Here is a 23636-nt window from a genome sequence, read left to right as displayed (position 1 = left end):
TCTGTCTTGACACACTGAGATCTCTCTCATCCAAAATCAGTCACTCCCAGCCTGCACTGCCAGGATCAGAGTAGAGCAGATTTGTGGTATGCATTTTGCTATCCCAAAGATGGATTTCTTTTCCTTCACATCAAACCAGGGGGGAGTTAAGGGTAGAAGAGAGAAAAAAAAAAAAAAACACTAGTGGATCTAACCAGAAGATATAAAGAGCTTTGGTTCAACTTTTTACAGATTGAGATATAGCTGGTATCCAGTATAAGTATCCATTCAAAAGAAGGGAGAGAGTAAAAGCTCAAAATGCATAGAGGAAAAAGGCATTAAAAAAAAAAAGGAAGAAAGAAAAAGGCTGGGACTTCTGGCATCGGCTACTGGAAAGAAACAAACCTTTTCTTCCAAACTCTAAATGCTCAAACCATGCAGGACATCCTGCTACCAGCAACAAGTGAATCTTGATGGAGGGAAAAGAAAGTACAGAGGTTAGTCTCTTCATGCATAATTTCGGCACTGATCTGCTGCTGGCTAGCTCTCAGATAATGTGAAGACGTGACTTAGGAGCTTTGGTTTCAACCACACAAAAGAATAGACAGAATTCAGGCAAAGAAGGAAGAAATGTGGAAACACTTAAACAAATAGATCCACAGCAGTTGTAACTATCAAAAAAACTAAAGCTCCACTTTAAAACTCTACATTTTGGAGCTGCTGAAGCCAGTCTATAGCTGAGGAACTAGCTCAAAGTTTATGTAAACTAGTGGATGAAGGCTGTAATTATCAGGGCTGATCTGTGCACCTGTACCAGTTACATGTACAATTACACAAATATCCAGCCTGCACAAGTAGACACAACTCAGCTGTTAACTGCTCAGGAGCATATACTGCATACTTGCTTTGCTAAAAAAGTTTGGGCCCTAGAAAGTCATTAATATCATTGCTGCTAGTTCTGAGAGAACAGGTCAAAATGTCTTGAGTCCAAAGTTAAATCACTGGCACTCCTCACTGAGTCATGTGTATATAAGTGACCTCTGAGTTTTCAGTGACACTTTGGCCACTGAATTACTATGGGCAGGTCACTTAATACTAAGCAAAATGTGTGGACACGACCAAGATTAGAAAATCTAACTGCAGTTTAACTTACATCAATTACACAAAAATGTGTAGAGTGAGAGTCTCTGAACGTCTGGCTAAAAATCACCGCTCCACTGAGGGAGTAAGAATATAAGTCATAGAGCCAAAAGAAATAAGACAAACAAATCTGGCTGCAGTGGAACGTTTCAGACCCTAAATAGCTGTACTGTCTCAGACAGAGTCTCTCTAGCCCATCATCTTGTCTCTAATAGCAGCCAGTTGCGCAAGTCTAGGAAACTAGAAAAGAACGTGGCATATACATAATAATATTTCCCCAGTAAACTCCTACAGTTAGTATTCTTCACTTTGCTGCTTCTCAAGCCAGGAATAGTATCACTGTGCTTAATAACATGGGTGGATTTCTATTCCACAAATGTATAACAGCTTCTGAACAAATGTAAACATTTGACACCAACATCACTTCATGCAATGAGTTCTGCAGTTTATCTGTACCTTGTGTTTCCCTTTTATTTCTTTCAGTCACTAGACAATACCATTTGTTACCCTCTTGGTCTGGTGGTGTAAGGTATCACAAATAATCATTCCCTGTTCAAGTTCTCTATGTTAACTTATTATTTTATAGATTTCTGTCATAAGATTCCCTAAATCACCTTGCTTCCAGGCTGAAGAATCATGATTGAGTCAATGCTTCCTTAAATGGAAGCAGGTCTGTCTGTGATCATCTTGGTGGCCCTTGTTTGTAGCCCATTTAGTACTCAAATTTTTGAGAAAGAAAGAAACCTGCAAGTAATATTTAAGATATGGCATGACATGGATTTGAAAGCATAAGAAAACAAACAAGGAATTTTGCATTTGCTCTCCGTTTCTTTCCTAATAACTCCTAGCTCCTTGATTTGTTTGTTTATAGCTAACGAGAATGAAACTCTTACTAGTGAACAGAAAAAAATTAATACCAGTATACCCTGTAATAGATGTTCTTGCACATGAAAGTCCTACCAGATAAAACATGTTAATGTGTATTTCTGATTGGACACTGCATTATATTTATTTTAGACTGAGTAGGTCCTCTGATGTAACTGGCATAATCCAGTAGAAGGAAACAAATAGACTGGTAAAGCGTTTTCAGTGCAAGTTTGACTACTTCTGTGACTCTTCCAGAAACCTACAAGAGGCTCTATTATAATGTTTCTATCTGTTAAGACTAGAGCAATACTGAAAAGTCCTGTTGTATTAGTCATTAAAGAGATACTAAGCAAAGACAAACAGCCCCTCTCCCAAAGGGCTTCCAACCTTGTGTCAAGTCTCAGTGGCAAATGAGAGGCAAGAAAGATAACAAGCAACAATGAACCAACATTAACATTGTGTGTTAGCACAATAAGGTGCACGGTTATAATTCACTCCCTGAACTAGATTAAGGTGTTGCAAGAGTGACTTTATGCTGTAATAACATTTATTTTCTGCTTTTAATGGATAGGAAGTGATGTCTCCAACTGGGATGGAACAGATTGCTCCATATGTTAAGTTTATTCTTATTTGAGAAACCTTCTTAAATAACTGAGAATTTGTAATACTCCAGCGGTACCCATTTGGGTCAGTATTGCTTAGGCTAAATTCTGACTCATATCTCCAGTTAAAATCTACCATCTGCCTGTAGAATGTGAAAGGCTGCCTTCCCTCAGGTCAGCCGGTATTCCTCACTGAAAAAAAAATCACATCCATAAAAAAACAAAGCTGGCAGGAAGCTATTTCAAGTGATCTGACCACTTCAATGTTAGCTAGTGACATTGCTCTCCAAACCAGGTCTTCAGATCTGTGGTGCCCTGGTCACATGCTGGGATTACAGTGTAGTACAATTGATTTATCACTGTATGGGACCACTTTAGTGGTGTACTGAAGAAATACTTTATCTTCCTGTTTGAATACAGCCACAGAAATGATAAATATGTGAAACAAGAAAACAGATGCTGTAAAAACACATTCAGCAACAAAGACCAAGTTGTTAGGAGAGGGATGACCCAGTAATGATAGAGAACGGTTGGGTTCCAGGCTCACATCCTCATACAAGGCTGGATGATTTGGGGCAATTCGCTTAATTTCTCTGGGCCTCAGCACCACACCTATAAGCACACAGGTCTGAAATACTCTTCTGAGGTGCCTGTTCTATTTAGACTCAGATCCCTAAGGCAGAGACCCTGTTGCTGGGTGTTTCTGAAGTGCCTGCACTGGAGAGTCAAGCTGAAAACAGGGCTCTGTTTGTACATCGTGGTAGCAGAATAGGTAATAATAGTAGAACCATGACTTTATTTGCAAAAGTAATATAACGTGGATCTTTATTTACCCCAGAAGAATCTGAGATGGTAAGGGCTGCAGTGGAAAATAAAACAGTCTGATGACAATAGCTAATACGCTGTTAAGCTCTGCTATATCACAATGTCAGCAACACTAAAATATTTTTTCCCCCTGGGAATCACAAGATTTATACATAACCTTTTTTTTGCCATGCTTGAATCTAGTTACTTCTGCCTATAATTGTTTTCAATTAATCTTTTAGCAGCTGGTGTAGAAGTAGGAGAATGAACTATTGACACATCAAAGATTGTATCATCATTCCTAGACTTTTTTTTTCTCTATGGAGCTGAAGTTTAATATCTGGAGCTGAGTGATAAAATATATTTTAATGATTGTGAAGCTGGAAAAAAATTCTGGCAAGCAAACAAAGGCTTCAGTCAAATTGTTTGCATGGAAGCTTTATTAATAAAAAAAGCTTAGCAATCTCTTATTATGTAGGTCACCAAAAGCACACACAGAAATCCTGGGTAAATTGTTTAGTTAGGTGGGCTAGACTGCTAGGGATGTCAGCACAGAAATGAGGCCGGTTCACTCTAGAAACGTGAGGAAATGTGCTTAAATCCCAGTGAATCGTCTGTATGAAGTCCAGCAGTTCAATACTGTTGCATGTGTTGGGCTGCTCAGCACACATTATCATGCTGAAGTCCGACTGTCCTTGACCGTGTGCCTAACGTAGCCACAAGAGCTGTTAGCAGCGGGAGCAACCCTTCCAGCGGCCCAAGCTCCGCGCGGCGAGGCGCGGGCGGCGGCGGATCGCCGCCCGACAGCCGCCCGACAGCCGCCCGACAGCCGCCCTGCCTTTTGCGGGACTAGCCTGAAGCTAGACCAGAGGTGACTCCCGCTCGGAGCAGCCGGTTCTGGCTTTTAGGGACCAGGCATAACTGAATTAACCATTTTAACAATACCAGTTGAGTGTTATTAACTTCATGGCCTTCTAACATATATTTGGAAAAATAGGTCTAAACTTGTGAAGTTAAAGTGAGGTCATAATTACTTAAATGCAACCATTCTTGACAGTTATGATGAACGTAATGGAAATATTTCAGATTCCCAATATTTTACTTCCACCAGATTTGTGTTGACATCAGCCTAAGTACTGTCCAGGTGTAAGTACCGCTGTCTCTATCAAAGAGCAGAGACATCCATTTTGAAAGAGTGACATGGATACATTTGCAGAGGAAAAGAGTCACATGGGGAAAATCTGCTGCTGAGGGAAAGAGCTGCTGAAGGAAAACCTGAGCAGTACAGATAAGTTCAATGAACAAATCAGTGTGTTAGAGTTGGCCACTGCACAGACTAGACCCTCTTTTTATACCTTTCAAATAGCTTTTCTTCGCTTGTAAAGGTTAAGGGTGTACACTGCCAGAAATGAAGGTTTATCATTACCTACTAGCCAGAAGCTAGTGCTTCTCCACGCTAGACATTTCTTACTTTACATCACTAAAGCTCCTCACTTCAAGGGCCTCTCCACTTTAATAGCAGAAGGAGTGATCAATTCTCTAACTCTGTTCTGAGCTGCAGATCAGTTCCACTCTTTAAATTGCATCCAGTTGTGTTCCTTTAAAGTCTGCTAGTTTGGAAAGTAAAAAGCAATCTCAATGCCTATAGAATATTAGGACCTTCAAGCCCTGTGAGTCATCTTCAACCATGAAAGCAATGCCTCTCACATTCCCAGCAAAGTGTGCTAAGCGCATAATGAAAGGCACCACAGAGCAAAATTCATATCACACCAGGAAATGGAATGTCTAGGAAAGTATGCACAGTTATTTAACAGTTATTGCAATGACTTTCAAGGAAATTGTGATCATACTAAGGTTGCTATCTATACAAAAATGCAGAAAGATGTTGCTGCTCAATTACTCTAAAGACAGGAGCTAATGATTGTCAGTACTTCTGGTTGAAAAAAATATCGTTTTCCATTTCTCATAATTTTCCAACTTTAACTAGAGATAAATTCAAAGAACAAGACAGCATGTTAGAGACAGCTGTAGCCCATACCAGATCCATTTTTTGTAGTATTTGGAAGTCTTTGAGGTTGAAAAGGTTAATGATGGCCGACAAAAGCATTGGTTTGTCATTAGCTGAAGTCTTCGGTGCAAGGGACTTGCTTTTGGCTGGTGGACTTTATATGTAACAGGGTTGGGTGGTTTGTTTTTTGTTTTTTTTTTGGGGGGGGGGGAATTATTTTGGGGGTTTTGTTCTTAAACAAAACAATTTAGCCAACAAACATTTGTCACAAACATTTCCAAGACTGAAACAAGTGAAAAGTTTATCTTGCCCATATTACAAAATCCTTGCAATCTGTTTTTGCAAAGGTCCAGGTAAATCTACATTTACCTTCGGGGAATGGAATTTTATCTGCAGCTGCAACAGTAAATTATACTAAATCTGTTCATCTGCAGAAATGCACCCAGACTGTGATGAGGGAGAGTGTTATGTGTTCTTTGGCTGTATAGAGGAAGAAGCTGCCAGACTTGTGGGACCACTGTATGGGTTTGAAGACCCCACTGCACGATGGGCATAACACCAGAAGTGAGACAGACTAGGAGGGAGCTGGACCATCTGTGCAGGGTATTTGAAAGACAGGAGGGTGAAGATGAAGAGCTGAGGTAGAGACACATTGCCTGAACAGGGAGCTCAGACCATTCCCTCTTTTCTCAAGAGGGGAGAGGAACTGTAGAGATGGCAGAGGCTGTTCAAGGAGACAGGAAATAAAGTCAGAACTTGCTGAACACTGGAGATTGTTCCTCTCTCTGACCTTGGTCCCAGCATGCAATGACCGAGGAAGCAGCAGAATCAAAAATCGGCAGAGAGCAGGGTGGAAAGCGTCATAGCCAATAACAATGCAGAAGAAATAAGTTCACTGTTTTCTTCCAAAACCTGAAGCACAATCCAGGATTCTCATATCTCAATCTTCACCTGGTCAGTTTCACAGCAAGTATCTGTGGAAGTTTTGGGTAGTGGCAGCACCTTTCCTCTTCCTAATACTAGCCCCTAAAGACAAAAACAACTATGACTGTTAACCTCACATAGAGGATGTCTGCATGGTACCAAACCTGCAGATAATCAATGCCCTTTCAATATGACATAATAGTTTACATTTCCTCTATTTTGCTGCATTTTTTCTAAAATGGAAAAAGTTAAAGAGAGAGATTTTTATAATACAGATTTGCAAGAAAGTGAAATTAACATTTCCCTGATAATCTTAGCCCTGGCATTTTAAACAGACTCAGCAGTCCTCATTTTCATCTTGAATCATTCTGTATGACACCATACATGTGGCTCATGTGGTACAAAGCATGTTGGCCACATGATTTGCGTGCCATGTCTTTAAAACAGTTACTGAAGTTCCAGTATCAAGCAGCTGTCCTGACCTTTTGTAATGAGAAGCTGTTGGCTTCTGCTTGAAAGAAATGAAAGCCAACCATGCACAGAGCCTTGCATGACAACCCTGAGACAGTTTATTTCAAATACATCAGCATAAGTACAGAAGCACAGAAGTTTAAGCAAACAGCAGTGATCCATATTACATAGTTTAGTATGGTTTCAGGAGCAATTCTGATGGCTAGCAAACTGTGATGCTGAGCAGTTCACAAATAAGATATGTGAACACTTAACCTTGTTCAACCCATCGCTATATACTTGCATCAAAAGACTTATTCAATAACTACAGAATTTCTAAGCAATACATTGAATCAGGGAACAAGTTGTGAAAGCTCTGATTGTCACCAGGGAAACTACAGACTTGTTTTGCATGTGGTCAGCCTTCCAGAGATGAGGCTATTACAAGACACTATCATAAGAAAAAACATTTCAAGTCTAACTTCCCCAGCTAGAAAATTCGTTACTAGTATATATAAAAAGATAAATTCTTAACTTTACAGAGGCTTCTGATGCTACGGTTTGTTCACTTAGCAAAACTACTGTCAAGTTTTCTAAAGCTTTGAGTTCAAACATATTTCTATTTGATCTGTTAAATGATTTAAACCTGATTAAATCTAACACTTTAAGGAAAATCTAAAAATAGCTGAGATGTTGCTCTCCCCTTTAGAGGATTTATGAAGAAAGTTGTAATATGCACTAAACCGAAACCACTTTTAATATTAGTTCAAAAAGGTTCAATTGTGAGATTTTGAAACTCAGTCACTTTTGAGTTTAATCAAGATACATTTGTAAATGTTAACATTCCCTATGCTAGAAATTACAAATTTAATTTAAAATTAAACTATAAATAATCAAAATCACTTAAAAGAGAGGAAACATGCTAGTTTTAAGTGGATAGAAAATACTTCTGTGATAACAGAATATCAAAGATGGCATGGTCTAATTAAAATACGAAGTGCTGCACGAATATCAGAGGGACAACTACAGCTCAGACAGACATAATCAGGTAATAGTGCAGGCACCTAAATTCTTCTAGAATCCTCTTTCAGGTGTCTCCACTAGATCCAAGCTCCGCATTTTGTAATAGACTACATAGAAGGTTAAAAGTAAAGCTGGGAACTGAACCTGGCTTTACTGTGCCAGTAAACTTTACTCTTCCTAAATAGTTTAAGAGTTTTGCTCCTGTTACATCAGTCTATTGGGAAACAGAGTGAATCAAGCCTGAACTATAGGTTGTAGTATTAGAGGTAGCTAAAATTTGAACTTTAATCTTAAATTCTGTCCCTCTTTTCTAGTCTTCTTGCTTTCCCTACTCAGACATGTCCCCTGGTTACAAAGGCGGCTAAGCGGCTTCTGTGTTAAAGAAATTTCACACAACAGAAGGTTGAATTCCTGATTCAAGTACCTGCCTTTGGGAAACCAGCTTTCCAGTCCTGGAGGACAACAGCTCCTTCTACTTCAACTGCAGCTATTTAAGCTAAGTAATAAAACAAAAAGAAAAAAAACAATAGTCAAATTGTGCCCGTTTCAGATGGATACACTACCGATGATATTGAATTTTATTGGAATGGAGGAGTGTCTGCAGTAACAGGAGTTAACAACATTGAACTTCCACAATTTTCTATTGTTGATTACAAGATGGTATCAAAGAGAGTGGAATTTACAACAGGTAAGCACTATCCAGCTCAAGAAAAACCCAGACCAGAAATATCAAAGTCTAACTTTTCTTAGGCACTAGTCATTATATGACTTCTTTCTTTCAGGAGCATATCCTCGATTATCACTCAGTTTCCAGCTTAAAAGAAATATTGGATACTTCATTTTGCAAACCTATATGCCTTCCACATTGATCACAACTCTGTCATGGGTATCTTTTTGGATCAATTATGATGCTTCTGCAGCCAGAGTTGCTCTAGGTAAATTATTTTCAAAATCACTGGTATACATAGATACTTTTTGTATTTAAACACACTAGCACCAAATCCATATCACTGATTTCAGAAATATTAAGTGATCTTTCTGCTAGCCTGTACAGTACAAAACACAGTGTCTGCGTGAAGCTAATTTTTATGGTTAGTATTAGCTAAATCCTGTGAAGTAGCAAGCAGAATAATACTTGATATCACACCCACGTTTGGTTGATTCTTCCCCAAGTCATGTCACAACACAATGCCTAATTTTTTAGATCTCTAAGCAGCACAGAGTTGTCAGGCTGGTTCTGACCAATAATACATCATTTAGTAGTCTGCCCAGCAGTGCAGCTTTAGATCTTCCTTCAAATGTCACCTTGCCTACACCAGGAGATCCTGACTGACTTCCAATTGCCATAATGGTCTTTGGATCAGGCCATTAGTATGTTGCTTCCAAACTGAAACATGAAGGTCTAATTCAAGTGTCTAAAGGTCTCTATATTGTGCTGTATCAACAATTTTGATGTTAAAAGGAGTCCCCTCAGACCAGATGTATGGTTGGAATGCATACACATGATCTGACTGACAATCGAAATATACCAATTTACATCAAATAAACCTGTTTTACACACATGCTTGCTTGTTTCCCACACCATGTTACTTGCTACAGCTTACTGTAAGAATCAAGATCTTCTGCCACCATATATGCTTTAAGGCAGATCTGCTTTTCAAAACCTAATGTCAGAAAAACACTTTATCTCACCTCGCTTTAAATTCAACTCATTATACCTGTGCCTAGAGCTATTAGATATACTAATGACCTGTGATCAGAGCAGACTAGGAAATAATTTCATCCAGCCAGAGCAAGGTAAAAATGAATCAAACAGTGATGAATAATACGATGAGATGGGAGTGTTTCACATCACAGAACATCCCTTTAGCAGGAAAATCTGTTTTTGCACAAACGTATCACCTTCTCTTCACCAGTGACTAAAATCATAATGCTTCCCTTTCTGCCTTCAATCCTTTATTTTTCGTCAAAATTTCAACTAGATACTTATTCCAGTTCCTCAGGACAACACAATCCACTGTATGGGTCAAGCAGTGCTACTACTCTAAGTAAAGTGAAAAGCATGTCCTTGCAAAGAATTGGTTATTCTGATCTTTCTATGCTATTCAGATCAGCTGACACCAGAATGTCTCTGTAAATTACATGTTCCTTGTAGCAGTCGAGGTGATATATACTGAGACAGCAGCTAGGGATCCCTAGACACTTGTAGGCAATTTCATTCACCCTCTATTATACAGGAACATCAAATAAAGAAGATGCTATCAGCAGGTCTGCAGATCTAACTGTGTAATACATTGCTAAGAAGGCGGGACATTCTGGCATAGATGCACTACATTGTGTCACCGACGCCTTGGATTACTTGTTTGTACTACCTAGGATAAGTGATGTGCCAGTAAACTATTATCAGTAATATTTCCCTTTCTAGGTCTGGGAAATGCATTCCTTTAGCTGTTAAGAATCTAATCATGTAATTAAGCAATCTGCATCAGAAAGACATGGCAGCCAAGCAATGGTATCATCATGCCTTTCACACTCAGATCTCCTTCACTGTCTTTTTAGTCAATATTCATTTTTTCCTTTCTCAGGAATCACAACTGTGCTGACCATGACCACAATCAGCACCCACCTCAGGGAAACATTGCCAAAGATTCCCTACGTCAAGGCAATTGATATTTACCTGATGGGATGCTTTGTGTTTGTGTTCCTGGCCTTGCTGGAATATGCCTTTGTAAATTATATATTCTTCAGGAAAGGACCCCAGTGTCAAAAAAGGCAGCAGACAAGGCAGGACATGCTACAGGCAAGAAGGGCAGACTGGAAACAAATAGAGTCCAGGAAAAATATTCAAGCTAACTTTTCAGACATTTCTGAAATGACAATGTTGACAATATTGATGTCTATGAGGATAGAGGGAGAGATGCAGTTTGAACACGTATGCAAATGCATTTAAAACTTTTCTAGAAAAAATTAATATTTTAAGGAGATTACAGCAACATATGGTTTGTCCAATCTTCAAATAAATCTTAAATAAAAAAACTGTAAGAAACTGCAGAAAATACAAATGAGCATTCAGGACAAGTAAACATTCATAGCACAAAAGTAATACAAGGTGTACAAGGAAATTAAATATTTACTATCTCAACTATAAGAATGGACTTTCTCAGCTGTATACCAATTCTGTATTAGGATAACAATGGCTACATATAGCTATATAATAAACTTTTATTATATAGATCCCCTTTATACATAGAAACCTCACCAAAAAAACAAAAGGAAACAAGAAAGACGCTGTTGGCTTCAGTGGGCCTTGAATGAAGCCCACACAGCCAAACTTTCACAAAAGCAAGGAGGATCCTGCTAGGTTGTAACAGAGTTCACAGATGTTAGGATTTATCCTCAGACTAAATGCAGGCAGATCACTGCTACTCCCCCTCAAAAGAGTCCAGAGCACCATCTTTTAACACTCCTCACATCTGCCAAGTGAAATTTGTAAGACTAATCAATCAATTAAGCCAACCTGAAACTCTAAGAAGCAATACTATAAACACTTTTTCCAGGGAAAAGTTTATCTTAGCAATATGCCACCCAGCACTTGCAAACGTCTGTAAACTTATACCAGGCTTTCATGAATAAACATTTCCCTTGGGTATATTTGTCCCAGCCTGACTCAAAGCAAAAAAGTGCAACTTAGTGAGCCAAAAAACACTTTTTGCTGCTCCCGACTTTTCTTACAATATATTCCATCCAAGTATTAATGAGATCTTACCCAATCTGCCTTATGAAGTTCTGTACTTTTGCGGCACAAGGGGATAATTTCTGGACAAAATATTTGAAATTTCAGTTGAGCTTGAAGAATGAAGTCAGCACATAAGATTCTAGCTGGTTAGCCGTTAGTAAAATCAATGGTTGCAATTTCACACACGCATCAGAAAGTGCTTTTCAGAAACTCTGTGATATTATTGGTGCTAGAGTTGTGTGTCCACTTAGAGGTTGTGTGTCCCAGCAGCCACACTAGTACAGCAAGGCATTAACAGAGTAATCCTGCTCTCCATTCCAGTGAACTCATAAGGCCATTAGAAATCCCTACCTGCATTTGCTTCCTGTCCCAACATGTAAGACATGCTTTACTAAGTGGATGCACAAATTCAGTCCAGGCTTGCAGCAGTCTCCAAGGTCCCACAAAGTGTTATCCTCTATAGAGCTGAGGAGATAAGCTGCCCTGTTATTGCTTGTTGTGCGCAAATACTGTCCATCCATTTTTATGGGAGATGGGGAAGGAGAAAAACCCAGACTGGCACCAGCCACCTCAACAGATCCTGAGTTAACCAAACCTAGGTGAAAAGAAGCAAAGCAAGGGTTCATGAAGAATGAAACAATACTTCTTCAGAGGTCAGCCTTTACTACATGGGCCCCAATGCATTGATCTGAGTAGAGGATAAGAGTCAGAGTGCAGGTAAGCTCTTTTTCCTATACATTTGGCTACTTGGTTTGAATCACAAAAACCCTAACTCATAATTAAAAGTTTTTGTCTAAATCCTACACTGGTAAAGAGATTACACTGAGGACAGTGTTCAAAATGGGCTGGAATCTATTTATTTGAGCACATGAGCTTTTCAGAGCAGCACATATACACACCAGCATTTTTCTGACAATGAATGCAAAGCATACAGGTTTTGTACCATTTTTAATTGTTCACGCTTAGACTGCATTTCCATTCCAATACTGAGAATGGTTTAAGTGAGCAGACCACTCTCTGTATAATACAGGTTTATGATACACGTATGACTAAATGGGTACCAATGGATTTTGTTATCCCAATGGAAATGCATTGCATGCGTGACCTTGTAAGTATTCATTTGATTCAGCATGGAAAATGCTGATGTCCTACAGTATTTCTGTCTTTAACAGAAAGAATGCACATGATCAGAACAGTGGGACACAGTAAACTTACGTGATCCCTAATGAAGACAGGTCCCACCCCCTTTCCCTCATCTTTTTTCATTTTTCACTTGTACTATGATGACCTGCACCAGTGTAGGTGAAAGCTCTTTCAGAGCATAGAAGTACATCTGTAAGTATGTACAGCTACAGGATACTGACTTCCCTTTTATTCTCTTGACCCATATCATATATCCATGTAGGGACCTATAACCATGAGAAGATATGTAACAGCACTTCCTTTCTTTGTGCCAGGTGAAGAATACTGCTCATTTTCACCTGACATACACCCCTGACAAAAAGAATTCCTCTTTCTTCATCAGATAACAAAACCATTAGACGTGATCAATACTCAAACTGACCACGGCATTAACACTGTATAGAGAAGACCAATTGGAACTGATATACTGCTGCTTCACATGTGGCTGGTTTTTGCTCTACAACCTGAAGAATGTGGAAATAAGGCCTCTCCAGTTTCACAGTTTATGTCATTTTAACTTAATACCTGAAAACTAGTAATTTGTACTTAACAAACTTTCTGTTTCTCCGAATAAAACAAAGGCCGCTTATATCTCCTTGTCGTCTGTTTGTCAAAATGAAATGTCATTGAGGAAACCATCATAATTACAGATAACTATAACAAACCACCCAGCAAGAAAATATTTAGATGATCCCTTTGTGCAGCTGGTTGCTTCCTCAGACAATTTTAATGTGAATAATCATTACACAGAAGATGTCCCTTAAGCACAGGAAATGGGTAGCATGCAATCACAATGCAAGTGGAAAAGGGGCTGAACCACCTAAGGCTCACAAGTTGCCATGCAAGCTACATGACAGATGGTCTCTTGCTCCCTAGTTCTGCACAGCTTCATACCTTCCCTCCAAGGCTTCTGTAAATTGCAGGATATCTGGTATGGAAAGGCAGAGATTATGCATGGGCTCCAAGGAAAACACATGATATTTCAGTGCAGTGGCTACTGGAAGGAGAAAAGGATTGGAGCCAGTAGCACAACCAGCTCAGCCTCTCCCAAGTAAATCCACACCTGAATAAGCTTATCCTTGTGGAACAACCTGTTTCTTTGAAGACTATATTGTGACATCTTTACTGCATTTGTTCCAACAGGACAGCTTGTACAAGTAACAGGCTCCTGAGTCTTTCATCTTTGGAGAAAGACTTTTTTTTTTTGCATTGAGTCAAAACAGAAGTTGTTACTATTATCTACCCAATGGTTAAGGAAAAAAAAACCCAAATGTAAAATAGGTAGGTAAAAACCCATACCAGACAGAACTGGACATTCGAGGCCAACCCAGTGTCAGTGAATGCTGCCAGGCTCTTCCTGTGGAGCTGATTGTCTGCTTTTCATGCAGTCAACATGATATTGTTCATTTATTACTTGAACTATTTTACACTTAGAGTATAATTTAGATGCTACTAAGCAAGAAACTCATCATTTGTTATGTAAACATACAAGCCAGATTTTTATTTATTTTTATAATCCTTTATTGAGCACACATGAAGGCTTTTCTATCACTGATGAAGATTCACATATATGTACCCTGTGTAGATTTAGGCTTTATGTAGCTCCAGTGAAAACAAAGAATAAGGTAATGAAATTTGCATCTGTATTGAGCTCATACAAGAAGTATCACTACATACATGCATCTGAAGAATATTTAAAATTTAATAGTTACACCAGATGACTACGCATCAGCTTTAGATGCTTTGCCATCTTAATGTTCTTCATCTTACATTCAAAAGGCCAACAAAATAGAAATACTTCACCTTTCTATAACTTTAGGCAAAAATTTGTACTTCATACACAATCTTTTAGGTTCAGGTTATCTGTCAAAGAATAAATCCTGTTTTCATCTGAGATATTGTTCAATTCAGACAGTATGTGTAATATAATTTAGGGAAGGTCATCTCTCTCCGAGCTGGCAATTTTATTCTTCAATCTCTGGTACAACCTTTCTCCTTCTGGCTATCACCAGCAAAGGGCACTGTTGCATTTCTGCACAGTCTGAGCCTACACAGTAACAGATCTAAATTTGCATTACATATGCAAATGTCACAGGTACTTCAGGAATTTTTTTTTACACATGTCTAAAGGCAAAGTTACATGCTCAGTAAACAAGAGATCTGAAGCTTATCTCTTTTTGCAACCTCTATTCTAAACACAGCTAATGATTTTAGGTGCTCCTATGTTACATAGGGAGGAAACTTGACACTTCCTAAAGCAGTACAGTTTTCAGAAAACAGCATCTTGTAAAATCTCTGACTAAAATCTAAGCTACAGTCCAGCTAAACTACAAATACTCAAGAATAGCAGTATACCAAACAGCATTCCAGTTAGAGATCACCTGGCAATATTTGAGAGATTAAATGGGTTATATACAAGACTGCTCTCCTGAAGTACATGCCTGGTGTGGGTAAAGTGCCTCAACACTGAAAGACAGACTGGAAGGAGTCAAAACCTGTTGGCTGCTTGCGATGCACACACTTCCTCCAGCACAGGACCAACAGCAAGTTTAGCTTGCATTAAGTAATGGAGAAAAGATTTTTAAAGACAGAAAATTTACAAACTTTTATTGTGCAAATATTTGCTACAAGCTCATTCTAATATTAACATAAACAAAACTAATAACTATTGTCCAAACAAGTCTCTTTGGGGATCTCTTAATCTGCATTATTCCCAGATTCCTACAGGAATTTGTACAATTCCTGTATTTCAGTAGGAAAGCCTTGACAGCACAACTTTTAACAATATTTTGGAGTGAACTTCAATAAATTCTGAAAGGATTTAAAGACACAGGAAGTTACTAGTCCAGCTTCGTGTCACACAAGCAGAGAATTTGGCCCAAGTACATTACAAGAGCTTTTACATTTCTCTTAACTAGTTTAGAGATGAATGTAAGGCCTTTTGCTCTGAATTGTAAAAACTCCAATTCAAAGACTGAATTGCTTCATGATGTATACATATCATGGCACCTAAAATGTTTTAAAAACTCATTTAAAAATATAAGAGGATAATTCATAACACTTCAAGCTGGAATTCATATGCCCTTTGGCTTGCAATAAACTGTCAGTGCACATCCCCATGAATCAATTTAGATTGTAAGTATTTATGAGCTGTCTTTACAAAAGAGAAGCCATAACAACTGCTTAATGATGCTTGTGCTGTTATTACTATTATAACAGTAAAGTCAATCAATTTAAACATTGGACTATGTAATGATAGACAGCTTACCATTCAGTAAAACTGAGAAGAAAAAGTTGACATATCAAAACTTCTGAGAACTTAAAAGAATTTCTCATTTTACATGTAGACAGATCTGAGACCCTCTTCCCTCCTCCCTTCCCCCCCCCCCAAAATATCAGAGCCTAAGAGCAGCAAGTAGTCCCATAGTTAAGGCAGTCCACTGAAAAGTAAGGAGCCCAAGTTTAGATCTTCCTTTTACCTAAATCAGAAGATCTAACTTAAAGATTAGAACCTTGGTAGCCCATATCCCAAGTAAATATTGCAAATATCATGCTGTTTCTGTGACTAGCTGACCTCTAATCTGGAATATGCACGTTTTTCCCAATTAGCCAATGGTAGGAATTGGACCATTGCCACTGATTTTTCATCGCAACATAAAAAAGTTACTAGTCAGGTTTAGCAACTGATTCTTCTAAAAGTCTGTGATGATTTATTACTCCATTTAGCAGACACTTTTCCCCCCACAGCTTTTCTGAGTGGCTTTTATATAGATAGCTCCTTTACTTTGTTTCAATTAGAAAATACTTATTTTGCAACACTGTACATATGCCAATCACACAGTCTTTCTCCTTTTGGCAATGAAAAGGAACAACACTGCCAGGTAGAACTGAAGCTTTCACTGGTTTCCAGCTTTTCTCTACCTCAACCCCTGGAGATGGGATTTTGCCTGTATGTTCTACATGGAGCTTGTCCTTGAACACACTTCAAACCTGCTGTAGATTACTATATCGGTTCTCCTATATCTCATCAAAGAGGAAAAAGCCGGAGTGAAGAAAACACTGGATTTTCAGAGGCTTCATATAACCAGATATTGTCAACAAATGATTTTATTTTTCATTTGTATTAAGGCATCCCCAGACAGCCACGGTATGGGTTGTGATATATTTGGCGTAGGACCAAGGCTACAGTTCACAAAGAACAAGTTTTAGTACTCAAGCCTCAAAGCAAAGGCTTCCAAGTTTCATGTAAGAGGTCTGTGTTCCGATGTGTGTTTCCCCTGATACAAGCTACAGTGACAGCTTAAGTATTTGGGAAGTTTAAATATCTGGGAAGTCTTCACAGAGAAGTCAGAAGTCATCCTGGAAACACCAAAAACATCTTCCTAAAAGAGGTTTTACCACAAACATGCAGAGAACTAGAGAGGAGTGAAAGAGTAAACCCTTTGTAGTCAGTTATGCTGTCATTCTTGTCTAGTTATATTCATGCATGAAAAAAAGGCAGTTATATTAAAAGTAACATACATTGTTTGTGCCAGACCTGTACATACTGGTTACAGTTTCCAGTTCTTTAGTCAGGTACTTAGAACAGTGCCCTGACTAACTCTAACAGCACAAATAGTGAGTGATAAACATATTTGAAACAACTACTTTCAATACCAACAGATGAAAATACAAAGGCATTTAAGGTTTCACTCCATAAAATGGATTATTCCATGTGCACATGAGCAAGTTAATGGTGCACTGCAGGGAGTAGGAGTGTCTATCTCCAAAATATATTAAGTCTCCAAAAATTCATCACAAGCATTTTGCAAGGACTGATTGATAAAATGCACATGTACCTACATGTTCCTCATATGAATCCATCAACACAAATGTTTTCAAAACAAACCCACAGCACTAAAACTGTATAAAATTGGCAGACAGCAACATTTTATTTTCACATATAGTATATAAAAGCTTAGGGTGTCAGGTCAGCAGACATGAAAATGCAGTATTTCATAAAGAACATGATCTAAGTTAAAGACAAAGTTAGAAGTCTTACTTTGAGGAGGATGAGATAACTATAACTGAATTAAGAGGCCCCAGACCAAGATACTGTGTCAGAATGGAAGATATTTAGCCACTTTCTATACTAGTTAGGAAAGTGTATTCACTATCTTTTTACTTCTATCAACATTATAGAAAATGTGATTGTCACCACAATCACAGGAGCTGCCTTAGTAGTTGAACCAAAGGGTACCCATTTGTTTGGGAGACAATTCGGACTGACTGAAGAATTTATCTAATTCAAGTTCCTTCCTTGACACAGGTTGATGCCCATGGAAACATTCTTCTTAGTCCACTCAAAATAAGAAATAAAGTCAGCAGCTCAGATGTGTTCACAAGCCTCAGTGACCCAAGAGCTACCAGGTATTCATATGACAGTGCCAGCCTTCAGTACAGAAGAACCACTTCCAGCAGAGAACTCTACAGTAAGAGCGCTTTGGACAGGCACAGGCTTCACAAAAAGGGACGAAGAAGGGCATCCCAGATCAAAGTCAAAATCCCCAATTTGACTGATGTTAACGCGATAGACAAGTGGTCCAGAATGGTCTTTCCCATCACATTTATTCTTTTCAATGTTGTTTATTGGCTGTATTATGTCCACTAATTAATGCAATAACTTTATCACAGACTAGCTTACCTAAACTTGTTTTTCCTTCTCAATTTTGTTAACTCTGAAGAACTGCAGTAGCCATAATGCTACATTGTCAAGGCAAGATACTCAGCCATTGAATACTTCTAGATTTGAGCTTTCTAAAAAAATTAAAAAATTAAAAAAGCCTTACTGCATTCATATCAGAAGAGTACAGATCTGCTCTTACAGAGCATCTTCACCAAAAGCACTATTCCTAGAACTTTACAAAGGGTTTGTGTATCACCCATGATCTTCCCCTACCTGCTTTTATTTAATTTGAATAGAATAAAAATTAATCTTCCTGTATTTCTTGCCACATATTGGTAGCCCATTACAGCATACCACCTCCAAGTAAGACAGTACGACTCAGTAGTTGTCATGTTACAGTCTTTCAGCCTTAAAAGAGTCTAAAGAAAATTGAAGAAATAACTTTAAAGGATTATAACTATTGCATCATGCATCATTCCAAAGCAAATAGTTGTAATAGGAAATATTTTCATAGTGTCTGTGAGAAGTATCATTCAAGGATATGTAAGACAATTCACATTTTCAGTGAGGCAGGGATTTTCAAAGGAGTGAAAGGGCAGCAGGGACAAATCCCACCAAGTTTCCAACTCAGGAGAGAGCTCACTGGATATAACTGGAATTCTGTTATTTCCACAACATAGCAAAGTTGAACTGATACAAGAACAATTCTGCCATCTCTAATTTTGTATTAAATAAAACAGACAGAAGAAAAAGTGTGTTCATTCCTATAAGCCACTACTAAGGAATACTCCAGACCAAGAGTGGTCAATTTTCATGACCTCTAGGCTTCCTTGGCTGGTAATTACAACATATTCTCCCAGGAGACAGTAGGTGTCTGGGAACAGATCACAGAGAGTTCTGCACAGGGTTTCCCAAAGTTTTCCTTACTCCACTGAAGAAAAGGACACACAGCTGAGTCTTAAGACATCCTGGTGGTATTGGATATACTGCTCCTGAGGAATTGCTTCTCCTCAGTCTTAGGGTTCAGATTAACCACCAGCATCCTGGCCAGCAACCTCTGCTTATCACCTACCTTAACCTCAGCCTGGGAGCCACAGGTGAAGTGCTAGCAAGCCACAAGCAACTGATGAGTCAGTCCTCTCCCATCTACATCATCCAATTCATTTGCCATATTGTCAGTCTTTTTCCTAACAGTTTCTGTGGGGTCTAAAGTCCCCATCTGATCCCAAATTCTATGGAGTGCAAAGGTGGTCTCCTAGGCTGTGTCTTCTTTGCTATTACCTTTAAATCCCCATTCTATTAATAGGTTGCACAATTTTACCAGCTTAATCAGACATTATGTACAATTTGGGATGACTCAGGATAAACATTAATCCAATCAAATGGCTCTTCTGATTAGGGTACAATTTCTATGCCTACCCTCATAACTATAAATAGTTTTTCAACATTTGCACTGCATCAACAACCAAAATAAGAACTGGGACACATTGTGCCACTCAAAGTGGGACAGTTTGATCAATTTGTTTAGTCAAATTTAAATGCTTAGATAAAGAATATTTTAGTGGCAACTAACAATACACTTTAGTATCTTAAAAAATACACAAAACGTACAAAAGTCTGATGCATGCTATGAAAGCTGAAATTTTCATAACTGAAAAAAAAAAAAAGTCCCAAAAGGGAAGTAGTAAGACACTGTTTGCTGTCCATTCAAAACATACACCCACACCCCATTAAGTGGTTTTGAATTCAACAAATTGTCACTGGGCTTAACTACAGAGGAACTAAATGCACAAGCCAAGGAACTTGCAGGCTTCCAGACTCCTCAGACCTCTATTTAATTGTATTTTTGGAGGTTTTATTTTTTGAATGCATTCGTGTTCATTCCACATCATTTTGCCATACTTTGGCTCAGTGCTTGTACAGCTTGGCATTGGCTTGGCATTGTACAGCATTTAGGAGACCCCTGTCCCATTACTGGATAGTAGGCAGTTCATGTTTAGCCTGGTTAAGCTCTAAATATGGCTCTAAGTCTTTTGAAAGCATAGCTGATCCCAATAGTGGCAGCAATTCTGCCATGCTTATTGCATTACAACTGGAGATGGCAATCACCTAGCACAAAGACAGAGGGTTCTTTAAAGTGAATCAGCAGTTTCTGACCAAATATATAGTTCCTTATGCAGCTAAAGGCAAGCTTTCAGAAGAGATGACCTAGATTTCAAACTAATCAGTTTGCACTGCAGATTCATTACTAGTGATGGTGACACAGCTTTGCCTGATCCTTAGGAATTTATCCTTAGAAAGGCTTGCTTGTAAAAAAGACAAAGCAAAGAGAAAGGACTGAGAAAGGGCTTGCCCTGAGGAACCTTCTTAGAGGACCTACCTTGTCTTCTCTCACATAACCTCCTAAAAGGGTCAAAAAAATAGCTTCCACTGCTGGGCATTTTAGTTCTTTCACTGCAGTTCTCCACTCCTTCCTTCAGTTCCCAGCAGCACACCCCTACTGCTTCAGCCTGCCACATGCAGTGCACCACAGCCAGAACAAAGGGAAATGGGGAACAGAGCAAAAGTAAAAGCACTTCCATATAAGATCCCTTGATTTTGGTGCAGAGAGTGGTGGAGAAAGAGAGAGTGCTGCCTACTGTGCTGGTACGAGAAAGAAAGAACACCTCCACCCCACCTGTTTCATGAGCCACAAGACTCAGCTCCTATTTCAGGGAATGAATCCCAACAGGATTTAGTATTGACTTGGGGACCTTAGGGCAGTTTTTTTTCCACCATAATTATGTCACACAAGGATATCCCAAGTATCTGTAGGGCAGTGAAAGGAAAAAAACATCTAAACAAATGGTTCAATATTCTCAAGTCTGTAGTTTGAAGTGGAAGGTTGAGAACAATGTGTTTGTGCATCAAATCTTTTGCTTTTTAAACATCTCCATCGCTGTATATGGAGATAGACTGTTCCCACGTCACTTACACCACACAGCTTTGCTACTGTCATAAGTGCAATAACTGCTGTGACAACTTAGAGATCACTTCTGCACTATTTACCTCCCTTTCATGACACCGACTTCTCTATGTGCTAGAGGTAACGAGACAATAGAAAGTGCTCTTCTGACGCTCTGAAATATCTTCCACCTAAGGACACGTTCTTCTCAGCGTTATGCAGCCTCTATATAAAATCTACAAACTAAGTATAAGCTTGCATACATTTATCCATCTGCTGCTATCAATTATAAAGGTCCTCAGCCTCAAAGGCAGTCAGCAACCCACTTCTAGAAAAATAGCACCCAACTGTTATACTCAGGATCTTCTAAACTAAAAAGGGAAAACAGCCTTCAAATGTTAACCCCTACCTGAGCAACCTCTCTCCAGCCCAGGAATACCAGACAAGTTCAACTGCTTGGAGGCAGTTAAAGGCACAGGAGAAAGAAGGACCATGAAGTCAGAAGTAGTAATTAAAGTACAGACACATTGTGTATAGAACACAATGCATTCTGCAGATCTGTGGTCTAATATACTTTGTTAAAAAAGCTATCAGTGAACAGTGTTTTACACCGATTGCCCAAAGGTATTCACAGACAGACCACACATCAGTAATTTAACCTTGTTATACCTGTGACACGGAAAACATTAAAATACTTCTTACAGGAACATTTAGGAAAAGCAAACATCCAACACTGAAACAAGAATCTAAGTAATAAATAAAGGAACCTTTGCCTTTTTTTTTTTTTTTTTTTAAACAAGATCAAAGATTAGCTTTACTGGTCTTTAACATTTTTCTTCTAGGCTGCTAGCATCTGGATACACACAGTATCCAACTTACATGCCATCCAGCTAGTTCATACATAAGTACTAGGCATGTGGGATAAGAGCAGTTGCGTCATACAGTTCTAAGCAAAAAAAAGGGTATGGACCTGAGGAAGGATCACTAACAAACTAAAAACAGTGCAAATGCAAGTCTTGCCACTCTCCAAGTGAATTTTCTTGAGGAAGGAAAAAAAAGAAAAAGAAAAATGTAAGAGACGAAAGCAAAGCACTCTCCTCCAGGGGACAAGAAATATTACTCCATTCCACTTCCCCATAAAGAAAAAAATAGCAGCCATTTAAAAACAACTCAGTGGATAAAACTGTTTAGAGAGCAAAGTAAGATCACAGTGGAAGAGCACTCAGTATCTTAGGTGCACTTAAGTACAATCAGTTTTGATACTACATGATTTTCCAAGACAGGTAGAAAAGAAACCACTCTTTGCCCTGGCCTAACTGTAGCGTAGGTTTTAAGAAATTAAGTTCTGACAACATTTTCTGAACAGCAGCCAGCACCCTAGGTTTGTTTGTTTTTCTTCCTCCTCCATTTATCACAGATCACTGATGTACAAAGATGGAGGAAAGAGAAAGATGTCAGGCAAAACAAATGGAAGTGTGGGGGAATGTCTGAAGAAAACTAAACAAAACAAACAGCACTGCAGGCCTATGTAGTGTAGTTGCTGTTACTAGAAGTCGCTTTTCATTGGCATTACTGTGGAACTTTGACACTGACAAAGCAAAAATGCATTTGTGTGTGTTGAGCACGAGAACTTTCCCAGCAGTGGCAGCAAGGGCAGAGGAGCAGCCACCTGCCAGCACTTGGGACGCTCCAAAGCGGCAGGGCCCACATCAGGAGACCCTCAGCATGCAGCACTGATACAAAACCCAGCCCTGAGGCATGTTTTGAACAGTACACACCAAAGCCTGGCTGCGTCAAGAGCTAGAAGCCACAGCCTCCAGGGAGAAAACAGCTTCCAGCTCTCAGCACTAAGTTTTGCAGCAGGGCCTAATATATCTCATATAGATGGAAGAGCCACTGACTGCAGATTGACACATCTTTTCCCAGAACCAGCAACTCCTACCTCCCACAGAGCTCCTGTCAGCACATTTAACCACTAATCTGGTAAAGAACACAGAACTTGGCGTACCAGCTTGCAAGGCACATTTTATTTAAACTAAAACCTCTTTCTAGGTTAGACACACAGCCTCAAAAGAGAATTAAAAAAAAGCAAAACTTGAGGATAGCATGTACATGACAACTATCACGTGTTTACCACTTTTCAACTACCCTTAGACAAAAAGCAGAAGAAAATATTCCTCACCTCAGAGCAATAGCTTGGCAACAAGGCAGAAGAGGGACCGAGCAGGTTTTATAGGGTACTGGTGTACATTGCCATCTGGTGTTAGGAATTAGGGAGTGCTAAAAAGCACAGCCTCTTCCCACCACGGATT

General features: G+C 39.0%; 1 protein-coding gene across 1 annotated transcript in view; it reads left to right on the top strand.

Moving 5' to 3' along the window:
- Positions 1 to 18365, top strand: part of GABRB1 (gamma-aminobutyric acid type A receptor beta1 subunit) — a 67042-nt gene extending 48677 nt beyond the window's left edge. The window contains 5 exon segments of the mRNA XM_026081154.1: positions 8348 to 8485; positions 8580 to 8732; positions 10383 to 10556; positions 10559 to 10626; positions 18024 to 18365. Coding sequence (XP_025936939.1) covers positions 8348 to 8485; positions 8580 to 8732; positions 10383 to 10556; positions 10559 to 10626; positions 18024 to 18365 — 875 coding nt within the window.
- The last annotated feature ends 5271 nt before the right edge of the window (positions 18366 to 23636 follow it).

The sequence above is a fragment of the Apteryx rowi genome, unplaced genomic scaffold (assembly GCF_003343035.1).
Source record: "Apteryx rowi isolate R43461 unplaced genomic scaffold, aptRow1 scaffold_538, whole genome shotgun sequence".
NCBI classification, from domain to species: Eukaryota; Metazoa; Chordata; class Aves; order Apterygiformes; family Apterygidae; genus Apteryx; species Apteryx rowi.
This window is presented reverse-complemented; position numbering and strand designations above follow the sequence as displayed.